Raw genomic sequence first — 15,336 nt, forward strand, 5'->3', positions numbered from 1 at the left:
CATTTCTTAGGTTGTAAACGTTGTAAATTAAATGCACATCACACTATTTAAAAATAAACATATACTAGACATATAGAAATAGAATATAATAGAAAACAACTTTACTGTGATAATATTGCCAATATTAACAACTACAGTACAACAAGGTATCATTCAACACACACTAACATAAAACAATACGACAATAAGATAACTCAACAATGTTAAGTTACATAAAGTTATTAAAAAATAGAAAAAGTAACACAACTGGTATGAAAAAGAACGACATAGTTCAGTAACATTTCAAATACTACCTTGAAAATAACGTGTAGATTATAAAGTGTAATTACGTCTCAAGGTTGGAATGGTGGGAACACCTGGAACACAGGTGAGCAGGAAGTAGGACGTGATAACAAGGCACAAGAGGACAAAACTACAAAATAAAACAGGAAATCAACAACTAAAAAAAAAAACAATGACACATCTGAGTTCCACAAATGTTCTTTTTAAAAATGATTTTCAGTACAAACGAAACACATTTTGAATATCAACATTTTAATTTTAAGTTCTATAAGTTTTATGTTTTATTTCTATACATCTATACATTATATACATCTGACTGCATGTCATGATGAGAGGTTTTTACTCCGTGTGTGTGTGTGTATGTGTGTGTGTGTGTGTGTCTCTGATTGGCCAGCAGGGGAATGCGTCCTGTGTGGCTATTGGTGGCTGTGGCGGTGGTGGGCGTGGCCACAGAGGCTGTCAGTCAGTGCTTGGAACATCCCAGCTGTCAGGAGGTCAACTCTGAGAGCAGCATGCTGGTAACACACACACACACACACACACACACACACACACACACGATAAGCACAATACAGCCTACATGTTGTGTGTTTTTTTTGTCATACCTGTGACATATTCCACAGATGAAAACATGATGTTCTGCCGTGCACGCGAGCAGGATGTTTAGACTATGCAAGATCTCCCCCAATGGATTCGTAATGTTCTGATGTAAACTAGAGCGCCTGTGCTCTGGTTACCCATGATGACGTGATCAACACATCCTCACAGCTACATGACTCTTTATGTGTACGATGTCACAGTTTGGTCGGGTTAAGGCAACAAAACTCTGTGGTTGTGTTTGGGAAAACATTGTGATTTTTGCCTTCCATGACAGAAATCATCTCAAACAACTTGTCCGTCCTCTCCTGCAGGAGTGCATCAAGCTCTGTCGCTCTGACCTCACCGCTGAGATTCCCATCGTCCCGGGAGATGCCCACCTACAACCTTTCTCTCCGTCAGACCCTGAGCCCCTGCTTTCCCTCTCTCTTCTATCGTCCTCCTCCTCTCCTCAGGCCAAGCGCTCCTACTCCATGGAGCACTTCCGCTGGGGGAAGCCTGTCGGGAGGAAGCGCCGCCCGGTCAAAGTCTACACCTCCAACGGCGTGGAGGAAGAGTCAGCCGAGAGTTTCCCCGGAGAGATGAGGAGGAGGGAGCTTGTGATAGAGGACGATGAGAAGGCGGAGGAGGTGGCGGAAGAGGAGCAGCTCCCCGGTGACATCCACGAGAAGAAAGATGGCACCTACAAGATGAAGCACTTCCGCTGGAGTGGTCCACCGGCCAGCAAACGCTACGGTGGCTTCATGAAGAGCTGGGACGAGCGCAGCCAGAGGCCGCTGCTCACGCTCTTCAAGAACGTCATCAACAAAGATGGACAGGAGCAGAAGAGAGAGCAGTGATGGAGGAGGGAAGAGAGGGAAGAGACAGAGGACGAGCAGCCCGATGATGATTAACAAATACCCTTAAAAATGACCCATATGAGTGTTTTCTGACTCGAATGTCAGTCAGGAAGCGATTAAGAAACTAAGACATTAATCACTGCCTGGATCATGATCAGAAAACAAAAAGATTGACTCTCATGTCCTAAAACAGAGTGTGCAAGCACAGTAAAATACTTTGACTGAAAAATGACTTAAATGTTTAATTGATTCTTCCTTTTCAGCTGTACAGTGTTCTTCAAGCGTGTGAAGTAAACTGGCCTGAAGCTAACATGATATCGTAAAGGGTTAGAGCAGGACGACATCGTTGGTCAGTCTCACGTGAGTGTGCTCTGGATTATGTTCAGGGAAATAATTCTAGAAAAACAACATTTCACAGCATTAACAAATCTATAAATGTCATCTGTTCCCTCTGGCCTCCTCATATATAAAGGTCGCTTGTCAGGATTGAATATGTTGTTTTAGGTCTTGATTGTCTGTTTCAGCAGACACAGGAAGAAAGAGACAGAGTTCCAAATGTTTTATATACTGATTCATGTAAATAAGTGTAAATTATATAACAATAAAGATATTTGCAAGCAAAAGACACGAGGCATGTTTTTATTATCTATCATAGTTGGAAAAAACGAACACAACAGAGTTGATTTTTATTGAAATGTTATTTATTGTTTCAACACACAAAAGGATAAATGTTTTACTGCAAGCATTAGAGTGAGAGAGAGCTGAGAGCAGGATGAGAGTAAAACCAGCAGCAGAGTCCCAGTGAGTCAGGTCAGGACTGGGAACACTGGTCTCTCCTCAGTGTCTCTGAGACTGGAGTCTGGGAGCCCTGGGTGGCCTCACAGGTCACAGAGCCCACCTTCCTCCACTGGTCTGCAGGGAGCCTCAGGGTGCTGCTCCAGCTGTAGCGGCCGTCCTTCTCCAGCACCCCGGGGCTCCTGCTCTGCTCCCAGCTGCTGCTGCTGCTGCTGCTGCTGCTGCCGTCCACCTTCCAGGACAGACTCCAGTCTGAGGGGAAGCCCTTGTTGGCCAGACACATGAGCGTGGCCTTCCCCTGCTGCAGCTCCTCACTGGAGGGGGGCAGCACCGTCAGGGTGGGGACGACTCGACCCACTGCAGAGAGAGAGATTCATAAAGTTTATATGAGCTCAACTAAACTCCGTCCTGTTGGCTGCAGCAGAGGAGCTTCTAGTTCTGTTGGTCTTCCTCAGATTGGATGAAACTGATCTTGAATGTTTCACTTCCCTCTCTGAGCTCAGTAACCATGGCAACAGACAGGCATCACTGCTGAACCATGACGACAGACAGGTTTCAGTACTAAAGCTAAAAAGTTCAAACTGGCACACTGTAAATCTACTGCATACTTTATAATTAACAAACTTGACATTCAGAGGTTCACGATGAAACACACGATGAAGATTGTGAGACTTTTAGTGTTTTAACTCTCTTAAATATTTCTTGTCTCAAGCCAAAACCTCATAAATGATCAAATGTGTTTATTCTCTTCATGTCAGCAGAAAATCATCACTGAACAGTCAGACTTCATTACTGAAACATTCAGATTAGTTCTCTTAACTAATCAACTACCTTTTAAAACTCAAGAAAAAAAATTATGGACTGACTTTAAAATAGTTTCAGACAAACATGTTGTAATACACATGCACATTAAACACTGAACCAAATGTGACTGACAGAATTATTGAGTCAGAATATTTAAACTTAACCTTTTAAACATATTTTCTTCATACAGAGTAATGTTTGGTGGTTTTCTACTAAAACTGATCAAAATCTTGAAATCAAAGATAAAGTTTGAGAGGAGTGGATTTCAGTCTAGTTAATGACACTGTGAAGCCTTCAAGAATTATTCTAAATTTATAAAATTTCAAATATCAGGTAAAGTATTGCTATAGGGTCTACAGCCATGAAGTTCACATAGAAAATATACAACATTTGTGTTATTAAAGGAGTCAAATGCACTTACAGTTAACATCCAGTCTGGTTCCTCCACCAAAAGTCCACCACAGTGATACAAACTCATTGAGCCGCCGTACAAAAACCTCTGACTGTAGAGAGACACGGCTCTCTGACTTTGACACACTGAACTAAACCTACAAGCCCTCAAGATGCAACTTAACTATTAAAGTTAGAAAAATGATCTAAGTACGGTCATAATATTTCATTTATACTGCAAATGAAGTGTTAGAATTCATATTTCTGAAGCAAACTTTGTCTCTTCCTGACAAACACTTGTGCAGAATTTAAACATTAATTTTCTAAACTGACTATTTTTGGTGTAATGTAAATATAAAAAAAAATAAAAAATAGTGCCTGAAATAATAAAAATATTGAAACTTTTGACTTACTTCCAACATCCAGTCTGGTTCCTCCACCGAACGTGTACCACAGTGATACAAACTCATTGAGCCGCCGTACAAAAACCTCTGACTGTAGAGAGACACGGCTCTCTGACTTTGACACAAACACACTCAACAAACACGTTCCCAGTTTACCCAGTTTATGTTATACTGGCTGATTATAATGGTTTAAGTGTTAAACACAGACTCTAAATGTATGAATATGTATTTAATGTTTTTATTGTGGAATGTCAAACTTCTACAAGCAAAATTCGATTTGTGTTTCAAACTAATTGAAATAAAACATTTTAAAATAAAAGCTTTATAATAACTCCTAGTAGCTGTAAGTTATCATCAGAAACATGTTCATTGTAGATTATTATTTGAAATAGAAAACAATCTCCAATAAATCTGTCATCAATGATGTTGAGCTGTGTGGCAGTTAATTACGAGGATTTCACAAAATGCTCAGAAGAAAAGTTGATCATCATCAACCTCAAACCAAAGACACATACAGATGAGCTCTGGCACATTCCTGATCAATAATCTGATACAGTGATTGATTGATTGATAAGCAGCATGATGAGAGTGATCCAAGTCGCTGTTGGAGTCAGTCAGAGCATTTCCATAGAGAGCCACTTTGCATCAGCAGCACCATGCTCCAGTGCTCTGGGAGAGTTTATAGTCCTGAGAGTTGAACACTGGATGACTGACAGCTGTCCTTCATGACAACAGAAGACACAGAAATCCTCCTCATCAAAAACATGACTTTGACCTGCGTCCTCATCTGGACTCTCCTCTGCTGCTGCTTCACAGGTAAAGTCCAGAGAATCAAACTCCTCTCCTCTATCAACATCCGTCCCTCTGAAATGAAGCCCACAAAACCATGATGCTGCTTTATGTTTTTGTCTCTGTGTCCTCAGAGTCCAGAGGTCAGATCACAGTGACTCAGCCTGCAGCAGTGAGCTCTGCTCTGGGAGGCTCCGTCACCATCAGCTGTAGGACCAGTCAGAGAGTTTATGGTGGGAGCTATTTAGCCTGGTACCAACAGAGAGATGGAGAAACTCCTAAACTTCTCATTTACGCTGCTAGCTATCGAGCATCAGGGATTCCAGATCGTTTTACAGGCAGTGGATCAAACTCTGCCTTCACTCTGACCATCAGTGGAGTTCAGGCTGAAGATGCAGCAGTTTACTACTGTCAGAGTGCTCATGAAATCAACAGTCAGTGGGTGTTCACACAGTGAAAAACCGTCGTACAAAAACCTCCCTCAGTCAGAATGAACAGAAACTGAACTGACTGCTGCAGCTGGAAGCTACTGCAGAGACTGATACACTTCACTGAGGGGACACACACACACACACACACACACACACACACACACACACACACACACACACACACACACACACTATTATCACTTACACTCATTATCAACCAAATGTGTGCATGCCACAAAGCACATTTCAGATGCTTTCAATCAGTAGACAGGTGAATTAAGTAAAGATAATGACTTTTTATGACTGAAGATTGAAATTATATGTGCTGAATAAGTCTTGACAAAAAGTCTTCGGTGCATCACATCTGCAGTTAGATTTTGTAATAAAGGAACATTTGTCTTGAGCAGCAGCAGATAATTCCTCCACAAAATAAGAAGGCCAGGCATCCCAAAAATCACAGGCACTGTTTCATCTAAGCAGGCTCACGAACCAAGTGGGAATGAAACAAGCCATGAATATTTGAACGGAAATGCCATAATCTGCTATGAGATGAAACAAAGTAGACACCAATGACAAATGATCAGCAATGACTGATATAGTAATAATTTGAAAACCATGATACATTCTGATCAAGATATTGTGGGTCTGGATTAGTTATCCAATTTTAGACCTTCTTCATGTCGCATAGTTGATTATAGAAGAGCAGATTTTAACAAGAAGAACTTACCAAGGAAAGAGGAGTAGACTGAAAACAAGAGGTTTCATCATACATATGACCAAATACCCTTATTGTATAGAGGAGTCTAGGAATACTGGCCCATCTCTAAAAGCCTGTTACCTGTCGAGATGAGGAAAATCAAGAATTTACAGGAAAAGATTTCTCCTGGCACAGGTAGACACTGGTATAATGAAGACAGTGTTTCAGTTTGGAAAAGTGCCTTGGAAATTCGGAACCCAGAAGAAATGATGGATTGATCTGAAAATAAAGGTATTAGGATGGAGACTGTGAAGTGCAAGACATGGTTTGGCAACAGAAACAGCATGATATGATGTGGACAGCTACAAACTAAAAACCAAGAGCACAGGAAATAAGATATTTTATATGGCACTTAATCCTAACGAGAGTTAGTGATTAAGATGTTCCTGACCTCTATGAATCATGATTTCTTTTCTGAATACCTGTCATCTGTAAGTTTATTTGTGGAAGTATCAGACAAAACTCATGGGAGGGTCCAGGTTGACATAACTGAAGCATTTCCATAGAGAGCCACTTTGCATCAGCAGCACCATGCTCCAGTGCTCTGGGAGAGTTTATAGTCCTGAGAGTTGAACACTGGATGACTGACAGCTGTCCTTCATGACAACAGAAGACACAGAAATCCTCCTCATCAAAAACATGACTTTGACCTGCGTCCTCATCTGGACTCTCCTCTGCTGCTGCTTCACAGGTAAAGTCCAGAGAATCAAACTCCTCTCCTCTATCAACATCCGTCCCTCTGAAATGAAGCCCACAAAACCATGACGCTGCTTTATGTTTTTGTCTCTGTGTCCTCAGAATCCAGAGGTCAGTACACAGCGACTCAGCCTGCAGCAGTGAGCTCTGCTCTGGGAGGCTCCGTCACCATCAGCTGTAGGACCAGTCAACAGGTTTGGAGTTGTAGCAGTGCTAACTGTTTGCAATGGTACCAACAGAAAGCTGGAGAAACTCCTAAACTGCTAATTCGCTACACCAATGAGAGAATGTCAGGGATTCCAGGTCGTTTTACAGGCAGTGGATCAAACTCTGCCTTCACTCTGACCATCAGTGGAGTTCAGGCTGAAGATGCAGCAGTTTACTACTGTCAGAGTTTTCATGTCATCAACAGTCAGTGGGTGTTCACACAGTGAAAAACCGTCGTACAAAAACCTCCCTCAGTCAGACTGAACAGAAACTGAACTGACTGCTGCAGCTGGAAGCTACTGCAGAGACTGATACACTTCACTGAGGACACACACACACACACACACACACACACACACACACACACACACACACACACACACACACACACATTTTATCACACAAATTATCAGCCAAATGTGTGCATTCATCTAATTAAATTGAATAAAGATAATAGGTTATTGTAGACTGACGATTGAACAGATTAACAGATGATATGTTCTGTTTAAATCTTGACAAAAAGTCTTTGGTGCATCAACTGTGCAGGAAGATTTTGAAATAAAGGAACATCAGTCCTGAGCATCAGCAGATAATTCCTCCACAAAATAAGAGGGCCAGGCATCCCTAAAAACACAGGCAGTACTTCAACCAAGCAAGAATGAAAGAAGCCATGAATATTTGAACAGAAACGACTTAATCTGCCATGAGATGAAACATAGTAGCAAACATGACACCACAAACTTTAAAATGCTTAACTAATAGCTGATGATGGTTCTCAGTCATCCGTGTCATGGTAAATCTAAGTTCTTTACTGTTAGCAGCTGGACTTGTTACAGTTTGTTGAAGATGTTTCAACTCTCTTCCAAGATGCTTCTTCAGTTCTGATGAACTGGAGGAGAGCTGCAGGGCTCTAAACTCTGTGTTGGAGTGTCCTTACAGAGTTGTTAAGGTCACGTGAGCTCCGAGTTTCAGAGTCGTTTGGGCCACTTGTGGGTTGTTGACCCAAGCGGCCTTCATGTGGGTCGTTAGGACTAGGTGAGCCCAGGTGTGAACGGTTGTGTCTGGGGAGGAAACTCAGTACAGCATTGTAGGTGGGTGATAATTAAAGTCTTAGACCACCTCCTCTGTTCATAGATGGTTGTTCCAATTTGACAGAGATGGATTCCTTTACTCCTCTATCAAACCATCTGTCATCTCTGGACAAGATGTTCACATTGTTGTCCTCAGAGGAATCATTTTTCTGCTTCAGATGTAAGTGGACTGCAGCGTCTTGACCTGAGCAGTTGGCCCTCCTGTGTTGTGTCATTTGTTTATGGAGAGGTTGTTTTGTCTCCCCAGTGTATAAATCTGTGCAGTCCTGGCTACATTGAACAGCATAAACTACATTACTATGACAGCAAGCAGTGATCTGTGTCTGTAGGCTTTATGTACACCTCAGTGTTGATACATCTGTCTTCTTCACTGTGTACTGCACAGTCCAAGCAGGGCAGACTGTCTCCTCTAACATCTTCCTGTTTGATCTTAATGCTCCGTCGCTGTGAACTCACTGAGACACACAATGTCCCTGGTGAAGTCCACCTACAGACTCTCCCTCCTTCAGACCCTGAGCCCCTGCATGCCCCCTGTCTTCTATCTTCCTCCTCTTCAAAAGCACTCCTACTCCATGGAGCATACCGCTGAGGGAAGCCGCTGGCCTGAAGTTCCGCCATGTCAAAGTCTACACCTCCAAAGGCGTGGAGGAAGAGTCAGCTAAGAGTTTCTGAGGAGAATTGAGGATTTAGTAATTAAAATGTTCCTGACTGCTGTGAATTTGAGTTTGTTTCTCTGAATACCACCCACCTGTGCGATATTCTTGGATGATTCAGACAAAACTCATGGGAGGGTCCAGGTTGACATAACTGAAGCATTTCCATAGAGAGCCACTTTGCATCAGCAGCACCATGCTCCAGTGCTCTGGGAGAGTTTATAGTCCTGAGAGTTGAACACTGGATGACTGACAGCTGTCCTTCATGACAACAGAAGACACAGAAATCCTCCTCATCAAAAACATGACTTTGACCTGCGTCCTCATCTGGACTCTCCTCTGCTGCTGCTTCACAGGTAAAGTCCAGAGAATCAAACTCCTCTCCTCTATCAACATCCGTCCCTCTGAAATGAAGCCCACAAAACCATGACGCTGCTTTATGTTTTTGTCTCTGTGTCCTCAGAGTCCAGAGGTCAGATCACAGTGACTCAGCCTGCAGCAGTGAGTTCTGCTCTGGGAGGCTCCGTCACCATCAACTGTAGGACCAGTCAGAGGGTTCATGGTGGGAGCTATTTAGCCTGGTACCAACAGAGAGATGGAGAAACTCCTAAACTTCTCATTTACACTGCAAGCACTCGAGCATCAGGGATTCCAGATCGTTTTACAGGCAGTGGATCAAACTCTGCCTTCACTCTGACCATCAGTGGAGTTCAGGCTGAAGATGCAGCAGTTTACTACTGTCAGAGTTTCCACTATCCCAACAGTCAGTATGTGTTCACACAGTGAAAAACCGTCATACAAAAACCTCCCTCAGTCAGACTGAACAGAAACTGAACTGACTGCTGCAGCTGGAAGCTACTGCAGAGACTGATACACTTCACTGAGGACACACACACACACACACACACACACACACACACACACACACACACACACACACACACACACTCAGCTTGATAACACAAGATTAGAACATTTCTTAATCGAAGACAACATGAGGACACAGAGCAGCATCAGAATCAATTCTGATCAAGGTTGTCTCAAAAAAAGCTGTTATCCTCAAATCACAACTGATATTATCTTAAACAAATAAAATGATGTCCAGTGAATAAAAGTTAAATGTCTGCTATGATCATAAAAAAGGATCAATGACAAAATTATATCTTCATCTGAAACAATATCAACTTCACATTAAAAAGTGAAATAATTGACTGAGTGACAAAAACAGTCATTTACATCCATAAAGACTCCGTCATGTTCTTGATGGTTTCATGTCAGTCTGATGCACGTCCCTTCAAAGAAACACAACTTAACCTTCTCTTTAAATGTTTTAAAATCAATCAAACAACATTTTGAATCATTTTTCAAGAACCATGAACCAAAAGTCATATTAAACTGGTGCTTCAAATATACAAATAAATTCAAGTGAATTAAACTGGAAAGACAACGGAAGAATATCCACAATCTTGAAACAATGAAAAATTAATAAGGAACTAATGGAGTTCTTACTGTAGTGACTGTGTGCGTTAATCTGACAAATGGTACTCATATATAAGTTAAAAAGAAGGCAGAAGACACGTCACATTTATGATAGAGATAATGAAATCTTTATTGTTGTAAAATATTGAAACAGAAGCAAGAGAACATTCATGTTGAAACACATTGATAGAAAGAGAGAAAGATTACTGAAAGCAGAAAACGTTACACTTTAAAACTGTGATCAATCTGGAGAAAGAGAAGGAGTTCTCACTTTACGCAGATGATACTCTGATTTATATTGCCATTGCTAAATTATTGTTCTTTTATTCAGGTTTTTTTTTTATTGTGTCCAGGAAATATTCATCTTTATGAAGGCAAGATGATTTTAATGACAAAAGTTTTGTTTTGTTTTGTTTTGTTTTGTTTTTTTAAATGTGTTGTTACCTACGTTAATAACAGTAGATGAAACAGAAAACTGTCGGATAAAATCAACAGTCTTAAAACCATTGACAATTAATCTGTGAAAAACAGCTTTGGCTCTGATGTGACTGTGTGCATTAATCTGAGAAACGTTCTTCATGTATCATATGTGTTGAAAAAGAGGGTCAAAGACATGTCACATTTATATTGAAGGTAATGAAATCTTTATTGTCGTAAAATGTTGAAATAAAAGCAAGAACACATTAATGTTGAAACATGTTGAGAGGACGAGAGGAAGATTACTGCAAGAACTACAAATTACACTTGCAAACTTTGATCAAACTGGAGAAACTGAAGGAGTTACTTTCCACAGATGACACTCTGATTTATATTACTATTGATGAATTATTGTTCTTTGGTTTAGATTTTTTCATTCAGAAAAGAAGAATAATTTCCAGGAAATGTTCATCTTCTTTAAGGCAAGATGAGTGTAAAAACAAGCAACTTAACAACATTGCTAACAAATGTAATATTGCCAAAATTAATGACAGTAAATAAAACTGAAAACTCTGTCAGATGACATCAACAGTCTTAAAAACATTTAAAAGTAATATGGGAAAAATTAATTTGGTTCTGATGTGACTGTGTGCATTAATCTGACAAATGTTCCTCATATCTCATATATGTTGAAAAAGAAGGTCAAAGACATGTCACAGTTATAATAAAGGTGATGAAATCTTTATTGTTGTAAAATGTTGAAACAGAAGCAAGAACACATTAATGTTGAAACTTGTTGAGAGAAAGAGAGAACAGAGAGAGAGCTGAGAGCAGTATGAGAGTAAAACCAGCAGCAGAGTCCCAGTGAGTCAGGTCAGGACTGGGAACACTGGTCTCTCCTCAGTGTCTCTGAGACTGGAGTCTGGGAGCCCTGGGTGGCCTCACAGGTCACAGAGCCCACCTTCCTCCACTGGTCTGCAGGGAGCCTCAGGGTGCTGCTCCAGCTGTAGCGGCCGTCCTTCTCCAGCACCCCGGGGCTCCTGCTCTGCTCCCAGCTGCTGCTGCTGCTGCTGCTGCTGCTGCCGTCCACCTTCCAGGACAGACTCCAGTCTGAGGGGAAGCCCTTGTTGGCCAGACACATGAGCGTGGCCTTCCCCTGCTGCAGCTCCTCACTGGAGGGGGGCAGCACCGTCAGGGTGGGACGGACATCACCTAGGAGACACCAATCAGCTTAGAGGACAGGGACCACACTGCTGTCAATCAACCAGCAGACACTGGGACACCTTCACTGTGTGAGAGTTGATTTAGTCCTTTAAGGAGTTTCTGTCAGATGGTTTTTCTGCTCCACCAGTCACTCACTCACACATTGTTTCACTTCCCTTTAAGAAGCCTCTCATGCATATCAGCACAGAGAGAATCATCAAACAGAATGAGCTGAAATATATCAAACTACACTGGAAATAAAACACATCAAACTTTCTCATCACAATCAGACAAAACCTGAACAATATGTGACTAAAAAATAGTGTATGTGTTTAGTGGACACATACACAAATACAGAAAATGAACCGATTACAATCAAATGTTGGACAACAGGAGCGTTTTGAACACTGCTGTCATTGAGGTGAAAAATTACATCTTGTCTTGCAAAACATTTGTAAAACAGGTTTACAGTTTTATCTTTTCTACACTTCAGGCTGTTTAAATGTCACTTTGACAGGAATGTGTAAAGAAATGTTTAGTAAAGCTGCTCTGAGTTAGCCTCCATGATAAAGGAGGAGAATTAAAACATGAAGACTAAAAGTGTTGGAATTAAAACAACATATATTTATCTGCCTCAAACACACAAAACATGAAATTAAAAATTACTTCACAGTATTTTATGAAGGATTTGTGCAGAAACTTACTTCCAACATCCAGTCTGGTTCCTCCACCAAAAGTCCACCACAGTGATACAAACTCATTGAGCCTCCGTACAAAAACCTCTGACTGTAGAGAGACACGGCTCTCTGACTTTGACACACTGAACTAAACCTGCAAGCCTTCAAGATGCAACTTAACTATTAAAGTCAGAAAAATGATCTAAGTACGGTCATAATATTTCATTTATACTGCAACATAAGTTTTAGAATTCATATTTCTGAAGCAAACTTTGTCTCTTCCTGACAAACACTTGTGCAGAATTTAAACATCAATTTTCTAAACTGACTATTTTCCGTGTAATGTAAATATAAAAAAAAAAAAAAATAGTGCCTGAAATAATAAAAACATTGAAACTTTTGACTTACTTCCAAACTCCAGTCTGGTTCCTCCACCGAACGTGTACCACAGTGATACAAACTCACTGAGCCGCCGTACAAAAACCTCTGACTGTAGAGAGACACGGCTCTCTGACTTTGACACAAACACACTCAACAAACACGTTCCCAGTTTACCCAGTTTATGTTATACTGGCTGATTATAATGGTTTAAGTGTTAAACACAGACTCTAAATGTATGAATATGTATTTAATCTTTTTAATGTGGAATGTCAAACTTCTGTAAGCAGTATTAATTTGTCTTTTGAACTAATTTAAAAAAGCTTCTTTATAACTGCTGCTAATTGTTACTAATTATCAGAAACATGTTCATTATAGATTATGAGTTTTTTAAAAAACAGTTTCCAATAAATCTGTAATCAAAGATGTTGAGTTGTGTGGCAGTTAATTACGATGATTTCACAAAATACTGAAGAAAAGTTGATCATCATCAACCTCAAACCAAAGACACATACAGATGAGCTCTGACACATTCCTGATCAATAATCTGATACAGTGATTGATCGATTGCTAACCAGCATGATGAGAGTAATCCAAGTCCCTGTTGGAGTCAGTCAGAGCATTTCCATAGAGAGCCACTTTGCATCAGCAGCACCATGCTCCAGTGCTCTGGGAGAGTTTATAGTCCTGAGAGTTGAACACTGGATGACTGACAGCTGTCCTTCATGACAACAGAAGACACAGAAATCCTCCTCATCAAAAACATGACTTTGACCTGCGTCCTCATCTGGACTCTCCTCTGCTGCTGCTTCACAGGTAAAGTCCAGAGAATCAAACTCCTCTCCTCTATCAACATCCGTCCCTCTGAAATGAAGCCCACAAAACCATGACGCTGCTTTATGTTTTTGTCTCTGTGTCCTCAGAGTCCAGAGGTCAGATCACAGTGACTCAGCCTGCAGCAGTGAGCTCTGCTCTGGGAGGCTCCGTCACCATCAACTGTAGGACCAGTCAGAGTGTTCATGTTTATAGCAGCAACCACTATTTAGCCTGGTACCAACAGAGAGATGGAGAAACTCCTAAACTTCTCATTTACTCTGCTAGCACTCGAGAATCAGGGATTCCAGGTCGTTTTACAGGCAGTGGATCAAACTCTGCCTTCACTCTGACCATCAGTGGAGTTCAGGCTGAAGATGCAGCAGTTTACTACTGTCAGAGTTGGCATTACCCTAACAGTCAGTGGGTGTTCACACAGTAAAAAACCATCGTACAAAAACCTCCCTCAGCAGCTGGAAGCTACTGCAGAGACTGATACACTTCACTGAGGACACACACACACACACACACACACACACACACACACACACACACACACACACACACACCATATTTTCCATCACAGTGTCTCACCTTTCATTCACATCCAATTATGATCCCATGCTCTTAGTATATTTTCCACATAATCAAGAGGAGCCAAAGGAGGACAGTTCATGAAAACACTCCTGACCTTTGACCTCATCTTGATTCTGTATCACATCAGATTAGAAAATGTTTTCATTCAATATAACATGAGGACACAGAGCAACATCAGAATCAATTCTGATCAAAGTTGGCCCAAAAAAGCTGTTATCCTCAAATCACAACTGATATTATCTTAAACAAATAAAATGATGTCTAGTGAAGAAAATTTAAATGTCAGCTATGATCATAAAAAAGGACCAACGACAAAATAATATCTTTCATTTCAGTCTGATGCACGTTCATTCAAAGAAACACAACTTAACCTTCTCTTTAAATGTTTTAAAATCACACAGACAACATTTTGAATCATTTTTCAAGAACCATGAACCAAAAATCATATTAAATTGGTGCTTCAAATATACAAATAAATTCAATTGACTTAAACTGGAAAGACAACGGAAGAATATCCACAATCTTGAAACAACGAAAAGTAAGAAGGAAATAATGGAGTTGTTGTTATTGTAGTGACTGTGGGTTAATCTGACAAATGTTTCCTCATTATCATATAAGTTGAAAAAGAAGGCAGAAGACACATCACATTTATAATAGAGGTAATGAAATCTTTATTTTTGTAAAATATTGAAACAGAAGCAAGAACACATTAATGTTGAAACACGTTGAGAGAAAGAGAGAAAGATTACTGCAAGAAATACAAATTACACTTTCAAACTGTGATCAATCTGGAGAAAGAGAAGGAGTTCTCACTTTACGCAGATGACACTCTGATTTATATTGCCATTGCTGAATTATTGTTCTTTTATTCAGGTTTTTTTTTCATTGTTTCCAGGAAATATTCATCTTCATGAAGGCAAGATGATTTTGATGATGTTTTTTTTTTTCTTTCTTAAATGTGTTGTCACCAACGTCAATAACAGTAGATGGAACAGAAAACTCTGTTGGATAAAATCAACAGTCTTAAAACCATTGAC

The 15,336-nt window shown here is 40.5% G+C and overlaps 1 protein-coding gene and 5 gene segments (V, D, J or C); 4 read left to right on the top strand and 2 right to left on the bottom strand.

Annotated features, from left to right (window-relative positions):
- Positions 1–683: 683 nt before the first annotated feature.
- LOC119017367 (pro-opiomelanocortin-like) lies at positions 684–1,718 on the top strand. The gene is made up of 2 exons (XM_037094031.1): positions 684–800; positions 1,194–1,718. Exons 1-2 carry the CDS (start codon positions 684–686, stop codon positions 1,716–1,718), a joined length of 642 nt encoding a protein of 213 aa, XP_036949926.1.
- Positions 1,719–2,441: 723 nt separating this feature from the next.
- On the bottom strand, positions 2,442–4,157 carry LOC119017370. The segment is given in 2 exon segments: positions 2,442–2,870; positions 4,121–4,157. Coding segments are annotated over 2 exon segments (342 nt in total).
- Positions 4,158–4,707: 550 nt separating this feature from the next.
- On the top strand, positions 4,708–7,241 carry LOC119017368. The segment is given in 2 exon segments: positions 4,708–4,927; positions 6,887–7,241. Coding segments are annotated over 2 exon segments (423 nt in total).
- Positions 7,242–8,746: 1,505 nt separating this feature from the next.
- Positions 8,747–9,949, top strand: LOC119017369. The segment is given in 2 exon segments: positions 8,747–9,091; positions 9,199–9,949. Coding segments are annotated over 2 exon segments (414 nt in total).
- Positions 9,950–11,350: 1,401 nt separating this feature from the next.
- Positions 11,351–13,073, bottom strand: LOC119017002 (the record flags this gene model as incomplete). The annotated part of the segment is given in 2 exon segments: positions 11,351–11,843; positions 12,920–13,073. Coding segments are annotated over 2 exon segments (492 nt in total), but the record flags the coding sequence as incomplete, so codon positions are not given.
- Positions 13,074–13,470: 397 nt separating this feature from the next.
- LOC119017003 lies at positions 13,471–14,144 on the top strand. The segment is given in 2 exon segments: positions 13,471–13,705; positions 13,813–14,144. Coding segments are annotated over 2 exon segments (423 nt in total).
- The last annotated feature ends 1,192 nt before the right edge of the window (positions 14,145–15,336 follow it).

Source organism: Acanthopagrus latus, chromosome 3 (assembly GCF_904848185.1).
Source record: "Acanthopagrus latus isolate v.2019 chromosome 3, fAcaLat1.1, whole genome shotgun sequence".
Taxonomy (NCBI): Eukaryota; Metazoa; Chordata; class Actinopteri; order Spariformes; family Sparidae; genus Acanthopagrus; species Acanthopagrus latus.